The sequence below is a fragment of the Doryrhamphus excisus genome, chromosome 17, assembly GCF_030265055.1.
Source record: "Doryrhamphus excisus isolate RoL2022-K1 chromosome 17, RoL_Dexc_1.0, whole genome shotgun sequence".
Taxonomy (NCBI): Eukaryota; Metazoa; Chordata; class Actinopteri; order Syngnathiformes; family Syngnathidae; genus Doryrhamphus; species Doryrhamphus excisus.
In genome coordinates, this window is record NC_080482.1 from 15829330 (window position 1) to 15845856 (window position 16527).

The following is a 16527-nucleotide window of genomic DNA, read 5'->3' on the forward strand; positions in this document are numbered from 1 at the left end:
AAGCAGGAAGTGAACAAATGTAACAGTTAGTGATTGTAAAAGTACCAGATGGAGGGGTAGGATTTAATAAGCTTTGCTTCTTCCTACTCCTTTTGGACATGTGGAACTGGGAACTGATTATGTGATGCATTCAATTGTAATCTGATGCATGTTCAAATGAAATAAAAACATTAATGAGGAATAATTATGTAGATATCAGCCTTTTTTTTCCTGCACCAAAAAGAAGCCAGCTGTATTTGAGTTCATTGGGTGTTTGTCATGGGACTGCAGGTCACCTGACATTCCTCCTGCTGGACTCAACGTCGTCCATTAGGACAATTTAATAAACCTGCTCGACTTATGTATGTCATTCTGTCAAATAGATCACATCGATCTTACTGAGAGTAGAAGTGGTTACTATAAAGTGGTGACTACATCATCATCATCATCATCATCTCTTGTCCAGGATGCTTGCGGAAAACAACAAAATAGAACATTTATGAGCGTCACCAGCGAGCAGAGATGTTACAGCTGGTTTCCCTGCTGCTTTTTCTTCTTTTACTTCCAGCAGTGGGTAAGTGACAAACTTCAAAATAAGTGTGTGTGCTTCTTGGCTAGCTTGTGTGCATGTTCTTGGCTACAGGAGAATGCCAGGTGAATTTATGTGGACAGTGTGTGTGTGTGTGTGTGTGTGTGTAAGTGCTCATAGCAACAGTTTAGTGTTGTTTTTGTTATTCCTCTAAGCACCCCTTGTAAAATACTAATCTTGTTTTTCAGTTCCTCTCTTTTGTTACACTTGTGTCTTTCCAACCATCGCACCTCTCCAATGCATCGTGTTCCCTCTCCAGTGTCCTGAAGGGCAAGTCTGCTTGTCCAGCACGGCTGTGGGACAGAAAGGTGAAGGCCTCAAATATTCATCAAAACATGCACTTAATTGCACATTTATTCTTTGGTAAGAAATTGAATATTATTAAGCTTCTAAATACAGTTTTACATATACATCAGAGCCCTCTAGACATGAAATAACACCCCTATAGTCACCTTTACACTTCTATTAGCAAATATAGTCGACATTCATTCATTCATTCATTCATTTTCTACCGCTTTTCCTCACGAGGGTCGCGGGGGGTGCTGGAGCGCTAATTAACCTAGCATGTTTTTGGAATGTGGGAGGAAACCGGAGTACCCGGAGAAAACCCACGCATGCACGGGGAGAACATGCAAACTCCACACAGAGATGGCCGAGGGTGGGGAAAGACAAAATAAGAAGCCAAAAAGTTACCACTTCCACACAAACTAGGAGGAGAACTCATTCATTGATTTTCTACTGCTTTTCCTCACAAGGGTCATGGGGGGTGCTGGAGCCTATCCCAGCTGTCTTCAGGCGTAAGGCGGGGTACACCCTGGACTGGTCGCCAGCCAATCACAGGGCACATGTAGACAAACAACCATTCACACTCACATTCATACCTATGGACAATTTGGAGTCGCCAATTAACCTAGCATGTTTTTGGAATGTGGGAGGAAACCGGAGTACCCGGAGAAAACCCACGCATGCACGGGGAGAACATGCAAACTCCACACAGAGATGCCCGAGGGTGGAATTGAACCCTGGTCTCCTAGCTGTGAGGTCTGCGCGATGTAGTCGACATAATAAGAGAAATTTAAGACGTAAATAAGACTGGTGCCCGTATGTGTTGCTGTAAATGTGTATATTTGCGCAGACAGGAAGTGTTGTCAAAGGTTCAGAGTTTAATTGGAGCCGCAACAGTAGCCTTCGTTAGGGATTATTACAGTAAACCTCGGATATATCGGATTCAATTGTTCCCACTGGTTTTGTCCGATATAAGCGAAATCCGTTATATGCGTATACCGGAAAATGTCCGTTTTACGCATATATGGGATTTATATCCGGTATATGCGTAAATGGGATTTTATCCGTTATAAAAAGGCACTTCCTTGACTATGTTTCCAATGTACCTGGACGCGCAGGCAACGCTGCAAACGCTGCAAATTACGTCGTATAGCGGAATGTCACGATTCGGCGAATCGGAGCGCCACGATGCGGCCATCCGATATATGCGAGGGAAATTTCATGGAAATGCATTGGAACGGGACTGGAGATTTTGTCCGAAATAGGCGAAATCCGTTATAAAAAATCCGATATATGCAATGAATTTTTATTGGAAATGCATTACAGAAAAATCGCTTCTTTTTTATCTGTCCGTTGTGAGCGAATTTCCGATATATCCGAGTCCGATATATCCGAGGTTTACTGTATTATTATTGTGCCTGTTTGTGAGATCATTCATGACAGTAACAATACTGACACCTAGTGACCAGTGTAGAATACTACATATCATCATGTCTTCTGAATGGCTTAAAGTGCTTCATTTAGACAAACTATACATCAAATTTGTATGCATTTTTCTTATAACAATAAAACAGCATGATTTATGAATATATGATAATATATTGTGATGTGATGAGTGACTACTACTTTTTTTGTTGTTGTCATTTTCAGGAGACGTCCGTGTGATGATTAACGAGAGGAGCTGCATCCTGCGTTCCCTCTGTAGCATCTCAGGTGAAAAGTACATCATGGGACTCAACTTCACCTTCACCAATGACTGCTGCGACACACACCTGTGCAATGGAGCTGCAGCGCCTGCTGCCCCCTACTGGTTGGCCGCAGTGCTCACACTCCTTGCGTCGTACACGTTAGAATAGAGATTAGCTTTGGGATCGTGCAAAGTGAAGAAAAATCCTTCCATTTTCTGGACTATGCCAGCTGACTTCGGGCGAGAGGCAGGGGTACACCCTGGACTGGTGGCCAGCCAATCACAGGGCACATATAGACAAACAACCATTCACACTCACATTCATACCTATGGACAATTTGGAGTGGCTAATTAACCTAGCATGTTTTTGGAATGTGGGAGGAAACCGGAGTACCCGGAGAAAACCCACGCATGCACGGGGAGAACATGCAAACTCCACACAGAGATGGCCGAGGGTGGGGAAAGACAAAATAAGAAGCCAAAAAGTTACCACTTCCACACAAACTAGGAGGAGAACTCATTCATTGATTTTCTACCGCTTTTCCTCACAAGGGTCACGGGGGTGCTGGAGCCTATCCTAGCTGTCTTGGGGTGAGAGGCGGGGTAGACCCGGGACAATGCCATTGAAGAAGTTAAAGGTGACTTCAAATTTATTTCAGCCAAAAGGCGCTAAATCCGAAAAAAAAAAAAAAAAAAATATAAAATACATGGTGTGTGCAGGATTTTTATAGCATGCATTTTTATGACCTATATTGATAGCTCTTTCATTTGCAATATAGACTTGATGACCAAATAGATTGATATGTGCGTAGTTAAAAATCATTGATTTTCTCCAAATCAGTCAAAATGGATTTAGCGCCTTTTGGTTGCAAGCTCTTCAAATACATTTGACTGGTATTACATGCAATAAAAGACGATGATTTTGTGTATGTCCAAGCTTTGATGTTTTTTTTGCGCTGAACTGTCGGTAACAAAAAGTCAGGAAGTTATGATTTTGTATATTTTCCAACATTTAAGGGTGAAAAGGACAGGAAGTTGATATTTTATTGCTTTTTGCGTCGCTCACAAGGCCGTCTGCGTGGCGTCAGCATTGCTGTGTGACCTTTCCCCCCGCGATTTTGGCTCCAAATTGGAGGCGCGAACGACGGCTTGCTCTCCACCGCTGCTCTCATCGGCGTTTGCCGCCGGCTGGCGATTCGGATCCGGATCCGAATCCACGGGATGTGACATCGTTGCCCTTTCTGTGTGCTCACTAGCTACTCTGTCTGTGACAATCAGGTAGTTGGGCTCCAGCTGGTGGGCGCTGGAGCGGCGCTGCAAAGCATGCTGGGTACACGAGAAGGAGCGCTGCCGGGGGGCCGGCTGAGGTGACAGGAAATGAGGCGTGACCGCTCTGGGAACTTCCTGTTGCCGCTCCCGGTCCTCGTCCTCCGAGGTGACCTCCTGCAGAGTGCTGATTGGGCGAGGGGAGCGGCCCATGACCCGGGGAGGCACCAGCGCCGTTGCCGATTGGTTGAGCTGTGGTCGCCAGTTCTGAGGAGCCGGGTATGGTACGCCGCCCATGGACCAGTTACTGTCGAGACATCATTTCATAATCATGACTAATTTACTGCGAATGCAGCTTCAGACTGATGCGATGATCCTCGCATGAGGCGTTCAACAAGGGTCTATCCCGTGCACACTTGTATTTGTCAGTTTTTGGCTTTTATATGAAAAGAAAACCCCAAAAGATTGTCCCTGCCATCTACCTTTCCATAACCAGGACATATTTGGGGTCCTAGCGCCTTCAAAGAATGTCATAATTCCAACTGTTTACCTCTGCGGCGGTGGCGTCACGTCTCGAGACGCGACCATGCCGGAGAAAGAGGCGCTTCGTCCAGGCAGCCCTTGCGTCCCGACCCACGGCGAGTACATCAAAGCTCGCTCCTCCCATAGCATCTCGTTGGCGGAATCAACTGTGGCGGGCACTCTTTGGATTTGGTGCGCCAACAGGAGCTCCAGGACTTGGTGATGCAGGCCTTCCCGGGCCACATCGGCCGGGCGGCGCCCTCTACGGTCGTGGAGCTCCAGGTTGGCGCCGTGGAGGAGGAGAAGTCGGGCGGTGTCGTAGCAACCGTAGAAGGCAGAGAGGAAAAGGGGGGTCTCACCCTGAGGGGGGGGTGAATATTCATATTATAATATTAGATATATTTCATATCTCCAACACGTCTTTTGCAATGACCAGTACCTTATTGTCTTGCAGGTCCACCGCGGCACCATAGCGGACAAGCGTTCTGGTTAGGGATAGGTGGTTAACTGAGCAAGCCCAGTGCAGGGCCGATCTCCCTGAGAGAGGTAATGTGTTCCCAGCGGAGAGGGGGGTGGAACGGTGGGAAGGAAGAAGGGAGCAAGTCAGCCAATGAACAACCATAACACAACAGAGTCAAGCCCGGGTGGAGGAGCGGGAGAAGGGATGGATGTTGGAGATGTTCACACGTGAGGAAGACAAGAAAGCAGACGAAGAAGAAGATGGCAAACAAAGCTAACGCTTGGTTCCGAGTGCCAGGCGCCAGCATTAACTTTGTTCTGCGTCAGAGGAAGGCAGCAGGGGAGCTGGAGGAGGAAGAGAGGGAAGACATGGAAGGAAGGAGGTAAGTTACACCGGATAGTCAAGGCTTCGGATCTCAGAGTGAATGCTCGCTTTTTTTTTTTTTTTTTACAATGTCATATGCTGCTTGTACTGTTGACTTTAAAACGGGGGTGTCCAAAGTGTGGCCAGCAGCTTGTTTTTTTTTATTGTGGAAGTAAAATAAAACCAAAAACCCCAGCAAAAATGGCCGAAAATACTCCAAAAAGGCAAAATGTAAAGTGAAGAAACTGTAATGTTGATACTAAAAATGAATGATAAAACATTTAAATATGCAGTCATCCCTTATTTATAGTGGTTGGTTGCTTCCAGACGCAATCGTGATACAGTATTCAATGTTAATCAATGGCAGGTTTTTGTAGTTAGAGCATATAAAACCTGTTTATTCATTCATTCATTCATTCATTCATTCATTCATTCATTCATTTTCTACCGGTTTTTACTCACGAGGGTCACGGGTGTGCTGGAGCCTATCCCAGCTGAAAAACGGTTTATTCATTCATTTTCTACCGCTTATCCTCACAAGGGTCACAGGCGTGCTGGAGCCTATCCCAGCTGAAAACCGGTTTATTCATTCATTTTCTACCGCTTATCCTCACAAGGGGTCAAGGGCGTGCTGGAGCCTATCCCAGCTGAAAACCGGTTTATTCATTCATTTTCTACCGCTTATCCTCACAAGGGGTCACGGGTGTGCTGGAGCCTATCCCAGCTGAAAACCTGTTTATTCATTCATTTTCTACCGCTTATCCTCACGAGGGGTCACGGGCGTGCTGGAGCCTATCCCAGCTGAAAACCGGTTTATTCATTCATTTTCTACCGCTTACCCTCACAAGGGTCACGGGCGTGCTGGAGCCTATCCCAGCTGAAAACCGGTTCATTCATTCATTCATTCATTCATTCATTTTCTACCGGTTTTTCCTCACGAGGGTCACGGGCGTGCTGGAGCCTATCCCAGCTGAAAACCGGTTTATTCATTCATTTTCTACCGCTTATCCTCACAAGGGGTTAAGGGCGCGCTGGAGCCTATCCCAGCTGAAAACTTGTTTATTCATTCATTTTCTACCACTTATCCTCACAAGGGTTGCGGGTGTGCTGGAGCCCATCCCAGCTGAAAACCGGTTCATTCATTCATTCATTCATTCATTCATTTTCTACCGGTTTTTCCTCACGAGGGTCACGGGTGTGCTGGAGCCTATCCCAGCGGAAAACCGGTTTATTCATTCATTTTCTACCACTTATCCTCACAAGGGTCACGGGTGTGCTGGAGCCTATCCCAGCTGAAAACCTGTTTATTCATTCATTTTCTACCGCTTATCCTCACAAGGGTCACGGGCGTGCTGGAGCCTATCCCAGCTGAAAACCTGTTTATTCATTCATTTTCTACCGCTTATCCTCACAAGGGGTCAAGGGCGTGCTGGAGCCTATCCCAGCTGAAAAACGGTTTATTCATTCATTTTCTACCACTTACCCTCACAAGGGTCACGGGCGTGCTGGAGCCTATCCCAGCTGAAAACCTGTTTATTCATTCATTTTCTACCGCTTATCCTCACAAGGGGTCAAGGGCGTGCTGGAGCCTATCCCAGCTGAAAAACGGTTTATTCATTCATTTTCTACCGCTTATCCTCACGAGGGGTCACGGGCGTGCTGGAGCCTATCCCAGCTGAAAACCGGTTTATTCATTCATTTTCTACCGCTTATCCTCACAAGGGTCACGGGTGTGCTGGAGCCTATCCCAGCTGAAAACCTGTTTATTCATTCATTTTCTAGCGCTTATCCTCACAAGGGGTCACGGGCGTGCTGGAGCCTATCCCAGCTGAAAACCGGTTTATTCATTCATTTTCTACCACTTATCCTCACAAGGGGTCAAGGGCGTGCTGGAGCCTATCCCAGCTGAAAACTTGTTTATTCATTCATTTTCTACCACTTATCCTCACAAGGGTTGCGGGTGTGCTGGAGCCCATCCCAGCTGAAAACCGGTTCATTCATTCATTTTCTACCGGTTTTTCCTCACGAGGGTCACGGGCGTGCTGGAGCCTATCCCAGCTGAAAACCTGTTTATTCATTCATTTTCTACCGCTTATCCTCACGAGGGGTCACGGGCGTGCTGGAGCCTATCCCAGCTGAAAACCGGTTTATTCATTCATTTTCTACCACTTATCCTCACAAGGGTCGCGGGCGTGCTGGAGCCTATCCCAGCTGAAAACCTGTTTATTCATTCATTTTCTACCGCTTATCCTCACAAGGGTCAAGGGCGTGCTGGAGCCTATCCCAGCTGAAAACCGGTTTTATTCATTCATTTTCTACCGCTTATCCTCACAAGGGTCACGGGCGTGGTGGAGCCTATCCCAGCTGAAAACCTGTTTATTCATTCATTTTCTACCGCTTATCCTCACGAGGGGTCACGGGCGTGCTGGAGCCTATCCCAGCTGAAAACCGGTTTATTCATTCATTTTCTACCGCTTATCCTCACAAGGGTCGCGGGCGTGCTGGAGCCTATCCCAGCTGAAAACCTGTTTATTCATTCATTTTCTACCGCTTATCCTCACAAGGGTCAAGGGCGTGCTGGAGCCTATCCCAGCTGAAAACCGGTTTTATTCATTCATTTTCTACCGCTTATCCTCACAAGGGTCGCGGGCGTGCTGGAGCCTATCCCAGCTGAAAACCTGTTCATTCATTCATTCATTCATTCATTCATTCATTCATTCATTTTCTACCAGTTTTTCCTCACAAGGGTCACGGGCGTGCTGGAGCCTATCCCAGCTGAAAACCGGTTTATTCATTCATTTTCTACCACTTATCCTCACAAGGGTCACGGGCGTGCTGGAGCCTATCCCAGCTGAAAACCTGTTTATTCATTCATTTTCTACCGCTTATCCTCACGAGGGGTCACGGGCGTGCTGGAGCCTATCCCAGCTGAAAACCTGTTTATTCATTCATTTTCTACCGCTTATCCTCACGAGGGGTCACGGGCGTGCTGGAGCCTATCCCAGCTGAAAACCTGTTTATTCATTCATTAGTAGGGAGCAGGATTTTACCAGTGTGATCCGTGTTGTTCACAGGCACTCCAGCTCTGAGAAGCTCCAGTACTACTCTATCCAGTCCACTCCGCACCGCACGGATCAGAACCACGGAGCCGTCCGGACCACACCACTCTGCCGACTGGCAGTACAAACATCAGCGTATGAAGGATACATCACTCTGTGCGCGTATCGTTATGAACTGACCTGCTGAGGAGGACTGAGCAGAGGTGGAGGCATGGCGTTCCTCTCCCAGCCTCTGGATGAAGCTGAAGGAGACATTTTGATGCAGATTGTTCATGAAGTCCATGATGTCATGTGGTTTGGATTTTTGGTCAATATGGACTTCACTCACAAGGTGCCGGTCTGCGGGGCTGTGAGCCGCCAACCCGGTAGTGTTTCAGCTCCTGATCCCTGTGATCGCAGATGGAAGTGTCCTCCTGGCGGCCCCCGCACCTCACGCTGATGTCCTCCATGGAGCTCTGGGTGAAATCTGTGTCGCTGGCAACGTCCTGGTCCCTTCTGAGAGGTCTGGAGAAGAACAGACAGGATGCAGTATTAGGTGAACCATGTGATCCAGTCTCGTATATCATAGCCAGATTGAATTCAATAGAGTTTCTCGCCTTCTTTATCCGATTCCTGACAATCACAACTTTATTTGGCCCCATGGTGGGTTATCTCGCAGTACCACTCAATAAAAAAGGTACCGACGGTGACTCAGCAACATGTTGGTTACTTTGTTTGGACCATAGATACAGTCTAGGGCGGCGGTGTCCAAAGTGCAGCCTGGGGGCCTTTTGCAGCTGTTTTTTTTATTGGCTCTCAGCACGTTCTCAAAATATAATTTAAGAAGAACAATTTAAAAAATCAACAACAAAAATAGAAAAATTAGCTGTAATTTTACAAGAAAAATATTGGACTATTTTAATATTGAAACATTAAAGACACAAAACATTATTTTAAAAATATCATCATACAATGACAATCAAAGCAACTAATAAAGGTGAATTTTTGGGAATTTTGGGGGATCTGCGGGAAGTTATATTGTTACGAGAATAAAGTCAAAATATTATAGGAATAAAGTCATAATTCTGAGAAGGATATTTTCATGAGGAAAAGCGGTAAAAAAATGAATGAATGAATATTGGTAAGGTGAAAGTTAATATAATTGTACAATTAAAAACAGCAGAAATGGAAAAAAAGGAAAATATTAGGAGAAAAAAAAACATTAAACTACTGGAAAAAAAAATTATGTGAAGAAACTTGTCATATTATGAGGAAACATAATGTCATTGTATTAGCATACTGTTAAAAATATTAAAGAAATAAAATATATTTTTTTTTAAAGAGGTAATACAGTAAAGTCTCGTTATATCGATATCTGTTATAACGAATTACTGCTTATTACATACTATTTTCAAATTTCTAGTCTTTTATGATATAATTAGTTCCGTTAGTACAATACCCGGTTATTATGATAATCCGGTGACTACGATGCCCTTTTCATCTCCCGCCAGCCAATTTGGTCTGCTTATATCGATACAAAAGCAGCTTAAATCAATCTTTGCTTAAGGATTTCAATGCCAAAAAAAGAACACGGCGAACGGCTGCTTCCAGTCAACTTTATTTTTCACACTTCCACCACCAGAGCGCAGCACACACACCGATTCCCGCACTTCCTGGTTCACAGGTCATGCTCAACCCGCCCCACATAGCTGGCCAAACACATGCCTGCAACAGAAGAACCAACTGACATAGCATACACACCTATTCCAACGAAGACACAAGCGTACAAATACATGTATTTAATTGTGTTGTATTCAGATATCTTTTTATTCTATACACACGAGAGAAACCACGAACGCAGTTGGTTCTTCTGTTGCAGGCATGTGTTTGGCCAGCTATGTGGGGCGGGTTGAGCATGACCTGTGAACCAGGAAGTGCGGGAATCGGTGTGTGTGCTGCGCTCTGGTGGTGGAAGTGTGAAAAATAAAGTTGACTGGAAGCAGCCGTTCGCCGTGTTCTTTTTTTGGTATTGAAATCCTTAAGCAAAGATTGATTTAAGCTGCTCGACATTGTTCTATACTATAGAACAATGTCGAGTGCATTATTGCCCACTTTTAATGCAGTTCGGCGCTGGATCGGATATATATCGACAGTCCGGTTATATCGATATTTTTTTTACTTTACTGTATTGTGAAAAGCAAATTTTGGGGGAAATTAGGTTGTAGAAAAAGTTCGAATATGATAATAATTAAATCTGACTCCCTGGGCTTTAAGAGCTAAGCTGCATGTCGTGTTAGCGTTTTCATCTCCCAACACAAAAACCAAGAAGCAAAATTGTAAACAAAGATTTTGACGACAACTGCGGGGCATTTTTGCAGGTGACCATAATTTAAGGTGCCTTTAAATAATATTTTGCAATCGATTCCAATGTGAACGGATTAAATTGAATCAGCTATTAAAGTTAAAGTTAGCAGTCAAAGGAGGATTCAAAAATAATTTTAATAAAAATATTCATATGCCGGCATCACTCCCATAATACACCAACACATGTGGTCCACTCACCTCATTCTGATGGCATCCTCCCCGAGAGGTTCCCTCCTCCTCTTCTTCTCCGCTTCCTTGGCTTTCTTCTTCTTCCTCAGGCCCATCTTGTCCTTCTGCCCCCCCGACCGCACTCTTGGTTCCTGCTGGGTGGCGCCATGTGCCGTCCAGGCCTTGGATTTAACCTCGCTGTTGTCGGTGGCGGCGTAGCGGTGTCTCACCTGGGGCCCCCCTTGGCCGCCGCCCTCTCTCTCCCTTCTCTGCTGCCTCACCCGCCTCATGACCAGGAAGACCACCAGGGCCAGAGCCAAGAGCAAGGCTGCTGCCATAGCAACCACGGCCCACAACCACGAAGGGGTCGGCTCTTGCAAGACAAACGACAAACATCGTTGTGTCGATTATTGAGATTTTTAATAGTTTTGTTTTTTTGTGTAGGAAACAGGAAGCTGTCAGGAGATACCTTTGACTTCCTCTCTGCGTGTTTCCTCCTCCCGGCTTCCTATCTCGTCTTGAACACCACGAATAGCGATGACGCTCTTCAGCTCCGGGAGGGCGGGATACGAGGCGGGCCTCAGCAGCATGACGGCGCGAAGAAAGCTGGCGGCCTCGGTGGCGTGTGGAAAACAGGTGGAGGGCTGGCGGGAACACGGGCGGTTGTCCACTTGGAGGAAAAGCAGGGAGCTGAGATGGAACATACGTACGTACGGTCATGTGGGTGCCCTCATTTGAACTCCTCAACCTTCTGCATGTCACGCTGTAGCTTTTGGATATTCATCCCTATCAGGACCAAATTTGGTACGCCCTGACAGGCGCATGTAACATGAAAAACATGGCCGCCGTCATTATCCACTAATCATCCATACCCGCTGGTACCCATCCAAATTGCATCCATTTTGGTCAACGCTCTTACCCGTCTGAGTCCGCTGGCACGGTTTGCGCCAGCAAGTCGACCAGCTGCTGGGGGTCAAAGTCAAACAATTTCCTGTTGGCAGCGAGCGGCGCCGAGCCCCTGAGCTTGAGCGGCGTCCGCAGGAGCACGCTGAGCGCCCACAGCAGCGTCGTGTTGGTGAATGCGCCACCTTTTTGAGCGATGCGGGTGTGCACCACCAGGGTGCCCTTGGCCCACAGGGGGCTCTGGTGGGCAAAGCAGTCGCTGCCGTCCCACCCGCACGGGGCGCTATCGCACCCTTTGTCACACTGGGAATTGGCGTAGTGGTTGCTGCAGTACGGGATGTGGCCTGGACTAAGATGGTGAGACACTGGTCAGTATATTAGGTACCATCATCGTTGCATTCAAAAATAATTGATATAAAATACAGAAAAAATGAAAATCCAAACGTGATAATAAACTTAATACAGTAAAGTCTCGTTATATCGATATTGTCGGGAGTCGGAAAAAATATCGATATAACCGGACTGTCGATATATCCGATCCTGCGCCGAACTGCATTAAAAGTGGGCAATAATGCACTCGACATTGTTCTATAGTATAGAACAATAAAGGAAAATATTAGGAGAAAATATTAGGAGAAAAAAAGCACTAAACTACTGGGAAAAAAAAAAATTATGTGAAGAAACTTGTCATATTATGAGGAAACATAATGTTATTTTATTAGCATACTGTTAAAAATATTAAAGAAATAAAATATATATTTTTGTAAAGAGGTAATACAGTAAAGTCTCGTTATACCGATATCGGTTATAACGAATTACTGCTTATTACGATACTATTTTCATTTCCCGGCAAATTTCTAGTCTTTTATGATATAATTAGTTCCGTTAGTACGATACCCGGTTATTATGATAATCCGGTGACTACGATGCCCTTTTCATCTCCCGCCAGCCAATTTGGTCTGCTTATATCGATACAAAAGCAGCTTAAATCAATCTTTGCTTAAGGATTTCAATACCAAAAAAGAACACGGCGCAGCACACACACCGATTCCCGCACTTCCTGGTTCACAGGTCATGCTCAACCCGCCCCACATAGCTGGCCAAACACATGCCTGCAACAAAAGAACCAACTGCGTTCGTGGTTTCTCTCGTGTGTATAGAATAAAAAGATATCTGAATACAACACAATTAAATACATGTATTTGTACGCTTGTGTCTTCGTTGGAATAGGTGTGTATGCTATGTCAGTTGGTTCTTCTGTTGCAGGCATGTGTTTGGCCAGCTATGTGGGGCGGCTTGAGCATGACCTGTGAACCAGGAAGTGCGGGAATCGGTGTGTGTGTGAAAAATAAAGTTGACTGGAAGCAGCCGTTCGCCGTGTTCTTTTTTGGTATTGAAATCCTTAAGCAAAGATTGATTTAAGCTGCTTTTGTATCGATATAAGCAGACCAAATTGGCTGGCGGGAGATAAAAAGGGCATCGTAGTAACCGGATTATCATAATAACGGAACTAATTATATCATAAAAGACTAGAAATTTGCCGGGAAATGAAAATAGTATCGTAATAAGCAGTAATTCGATATAACGAGACTTTACTGTAATATGATAATCCCCCAAAAACAAAGCGAATGATGAACGGGACGTCTCACTTGCAGTGGCTTCTGTCCTTCAGGCAGTCCAGGCCGTCTCGGAGACATTCGGGCTCCATACACTCTCTGTCACATGATCCATCCCCAAACTTGTCCTTACACTTCCTGCTGGCCGGGCACTGCCCCCACGGGTCACCAGAAGCTGCTGTGGAAGAATGAAGCCATACATTTCTACTTAAAGAAGCCCGGCTAGTACTGTAGTACTGTAGTACTGTAGTACTGTAGTACTGTACTTACAATACTTAAGACCATCAAGACTGTTTTCCTTGCGTCTAATCACCGCATCAATAATGGCGCTCATTGTTTCTGATTGGTTCCCGAGCGTTAGAGGGGAACAGGAAGAGGGGGCCCGACATAAACAGGAAGTTTCCAGGAGAAGTGAATAGCAACAGGAAATGGAATGGGCCAGGATTGGATAAAGGTCAAAGGTTGTCGCCTTGGCAATGAGGAATGGGATGGAGCGAGACAATGGGCTTGGCAGGTGGGGGCCATGCAGACAGAACCTCATTGGAGTCCATGACCCAATTCAAGCTTTCATGTCAATTCAACGTTTCGATATTTATCTTTACATTCTTAAAAATGATTTTCAAGCCTTGATTACATATTTAGGATTAATTATTGAAGTGGTTCCAAATCTCTTATATTTCCTCCGCTCGTTAGTTTAAATCAATTTAACTTAAAATTATACGCTACATTCAGTTTTTATTTGTAAAATGACTCACCAAAAATCTCTCTCAATATTTTTTAATGACATCTAAAGAAAACTAGATTAAAATATGTCTTTTATGTAGGTTGTTACATTTTTTGCGAAATAAACAAATACTTGTAATTGCATTTAAATTATTTTTTTAAAATGTACATTTAATTATTTTTTTTAATAGAATAGCAATTTGATAACAATGAATGACATTTTAATTTATTAAAAATTAAATTAAATGTAAAATTTTAATTGAAATACTCAATTAATGGTGACAATGAAATAAAAGTGATATCAAGTTTATAGGAAAGTGTGCAATAATATTTTATTATTAATATTTAAACAAACATAGATAGATAGATATATATATTTACTGTTTACCTTTCATCTACATCTATATTTTATTATGAAAATATCTTTCATGTATGTTGTTTACTTTTTTGGTTACTTAACAAATACTTGTAATAGCATTAAAATTATTTTTTTAATGTACATTTAATTTTTTTTTATTTAATAGAATAGCAATTTGATAACATTGAATGACATTTTAATTTATTTAAAATTAAATAAAATGTAAAATTTTTATTGAAATACTCAATTAATGGTGACAATGAAATAAAAGTGAAATCAAGTTTATAGGAAAGTGTGCAATAATATTTTATTATGAATATTTAAACAAATGTAGGTATATATATATATATATATATATATATATATATATATATATATATATATATATATATATATATATATATATATATATATATATATATATATATATATATATATATATATATATATATATTTGCTGTTTATCTTTCATCTACATCTATATTTTATTATGAAAATATCTTTCATGTATGTTGTTTACTTTTTTGGTTACTTAACAAATACTTGTAATTAAATTTAAATTATTTTTTAAAATGTACATTTAATTATTTTTTTATTTAATAGAATAGCAATTTGATAACATTGAATGACATTTTAATTTATTATAAATAAAATGTAAAATTTTAATTGAAATACTCAATTAATGGTGACAATGAAATAAAAGTGAAATCAAGTTTATGGGAAAGTGTGCAATAATATTTTATTATTAATATTTAAACAAACGTAGGTGTATATATATATATATATATATATATATTTACAGTTTACCTTTCATCTACATCTATATTTTATTATGAAAATATATATTTCATGTATGTTGTTTACTTTTTTGGTTACTTAACAAATACTTGTCATTGTATTTAAATCAAAATCATAATTTTTATGCAGTTTTAATTTAAGTCAATAATTGAATAACAATTTTATATATTTTTTGTATTTATTTTAAATTGTTTTTTTTTTATTAAATTAATTTAAATTAATATAGCATTTTGAAAAACATGCCGGACTTATTTAAATACAAATTAAGATATGAATTAAAATGAATATACTTTTGTCAACATATTGTTAAACATATTGTTACATTACCACCAGAGTGAGTGTATTTTTGCAATACATTAATTTCAAAATTGTTTTCAATTTGCCTTCAAATCATTCATATATTTGTATTGATTTTTTTATGATTTTGTTTTAATCCAGTTTCCCATACGGTCAAATGTGAACCCACCTTGGTTAGTCCAGGTCCAGCTCAGTCCCAGTAAAAGAAACACATGCAGAGCCAGCGTCTTCATGTCGGGTCCAGCTGCTTGGTACCAGTCCTGAAAGTGGAAGCATTTACCAATCCAAAGTTACAGTGGAGGACATTTTCATCAGCACCACCAGCACCACCAACACCTTCTAAAAGAACCACTCAGCCCACTTTTGTTCAGTCTACCTTTTTTTTTTTTTTTTTTTTTTTTTTTTTGAGGCCTTGCGGATATCTGGACAACTTCCTGCCACTGTGTGCAGAAGAATAGAAGGGCGATGACGTGTGTGACGCACCATGTTGAAATTATGTGCAAAAGTATGAGGTTAGGTTACAGCAGTGTTTTTCAACCTTTTTTGAGCCACGGCACGGTTTTTTTATTATTTAATAGCATTATAAATTAAACTTATTATTATTAATTCATTCATTCATTTTCTACCTATCTAGGTCATTATATAACACTCTGACTCACGTTGTCATCTTACAAATAACACTAAACTCATCACACAGCAACCTAACATTGAAAAGATATTCATTCATTTTCTATCGCTTTTTCCTCACGAGGGTCGCGGGGGTGCTGGAGCCTATCCCAGCTGTCTTCGGGCGAGAGGCGGGGTTCACCCTGGACTGGTTGCCAGCCAATCACAGGGCACATATAGACAAACAACCATTCACACTCACATTCATACCTATGGATAATTTGGAGTGGCTAATTAACCTAGCATGTTTTTGGAATGTGGGAGGAAACCGGAGTACCCGGAGAAAACCCACGCATGCACGGGGAGAACATGCAAACTCCACACAGAGATGGCCGAGGGTGGGGAAAGACAAAATAAGAAGCCAAAAAGTTACCACTTCCACACAAACTAGGAGGAGAACTCATTCATTGATTTTCTACCGCTTTTCCTCACAAGGGTCACAGGG

General features: G+C 42.5%; 2 protein-coding genes across 5 annotated transcripts; one reads left to right on the plus strand and one right to left on the minus strand.

Moving 5' to 3' along the window:
- The first annotated feature begins 445 nt into the window (after nt 1-445).
- Nucleotides 446-3491, plus strand: LOC131105632 (protein Bouncer-like). Its single transcript, XM_058053983.1, has 3 exons — nt 446-553; nt 757-876; nt 2504-3491. Exons 1-3 carry the CDS (start codon nt 502-504, stop codon nt 2707-2709), a joined length of 378 nt encoding a protein of 125 aa, XP_057909966.1. The 5' UTR covers nt 446-501; the 3' UTR covers nt 2710-3491.
- Nucleotides 684-15734, minus strand: notchl (notch receptor, like). 4 transcript variants are annotated; one of them, XM_058053981.1, is made up of 12 exons: nt 15586-15734; nt 13274-13418; nt 11641-11973; nt 11191-11411; nt 10952-11094; nt 10752-10876; nt 8539-8714; nt 8391-8452; nt 8202-8325; nt 4768-4865; nt 4357-4688; nt 684-4113 (listed from the first exon to the last, which is right to left on the minus strand). In XM_058053981.1, the coding sequence occupies exons 1-12, from the start codon at nt 15647-15649 to the stop codon at nt 3603-3605; spliced, it is 2334 nt and encodes a 777-aa protein (XP_057909964.1). In that variant the 5' UTR covers nt 15650-15734; the 3' UTR covers nt 684-3602. The 4 variants fall into 4 exon arrangements, with proteins under 4 accessions (XP_057909964.1, XP_057909963.1, XP_057909960.1 ...); XM_058053980.1 differs by having other exon boundaries at nt 10752-11094; nt 13274-13415; XM_058053977.1 differs by having other exon boundaries at nt 10752-11094.
- Between the last annotated feature and the right edge of the window lie 793 nt (nt 15735-16527).

Bases quoted from the DNA above. Each gene is read 5' to 3' on its own strand.
- LOC131105632 (XM_058053983.1), top strand. From the start codon at position 502: ATGTTACAGCTGGTTTCCCTGCTGCTTTTTCTTCTTTTACTTCCAGCA. The intron at 554-756 runs GTAAGTGACAAA...CTTGTTTTTCAG, and splicing joins TCTTTTACTTCCAGCAGTGG to TTCCTCTCTTTTGTTACACT. The intron at 877-2,503 runs GTGAAGGCCTCA...TGTCATTTTCAG, and splicing joins CACGGCTGTGGGACAGAAAG to GAGACGTCCGTGTGATGATT.
- notchl (XM_058053977.1), bottom strand. From the start codon at position 15,649: ATGAAGACGCTGGCTCTGCATGTGTTTCTTTTACTGGGACTGAGCTGG. The intron at 11,974-13,273 runs GTGAGACGTCCC...TCACCATCTTAG, and splicing joins AAGGACAGAAGCCACTGCAA to TCCAGGCCACATCCCGTACT. The intron at 4,114-4,356 runs GTAAACAGTTGG...ATGTCTCGACAG, and splicing joins GTGACGCCACCGCCGCAGAG to TAACTGGTCCATGGGCGGCG.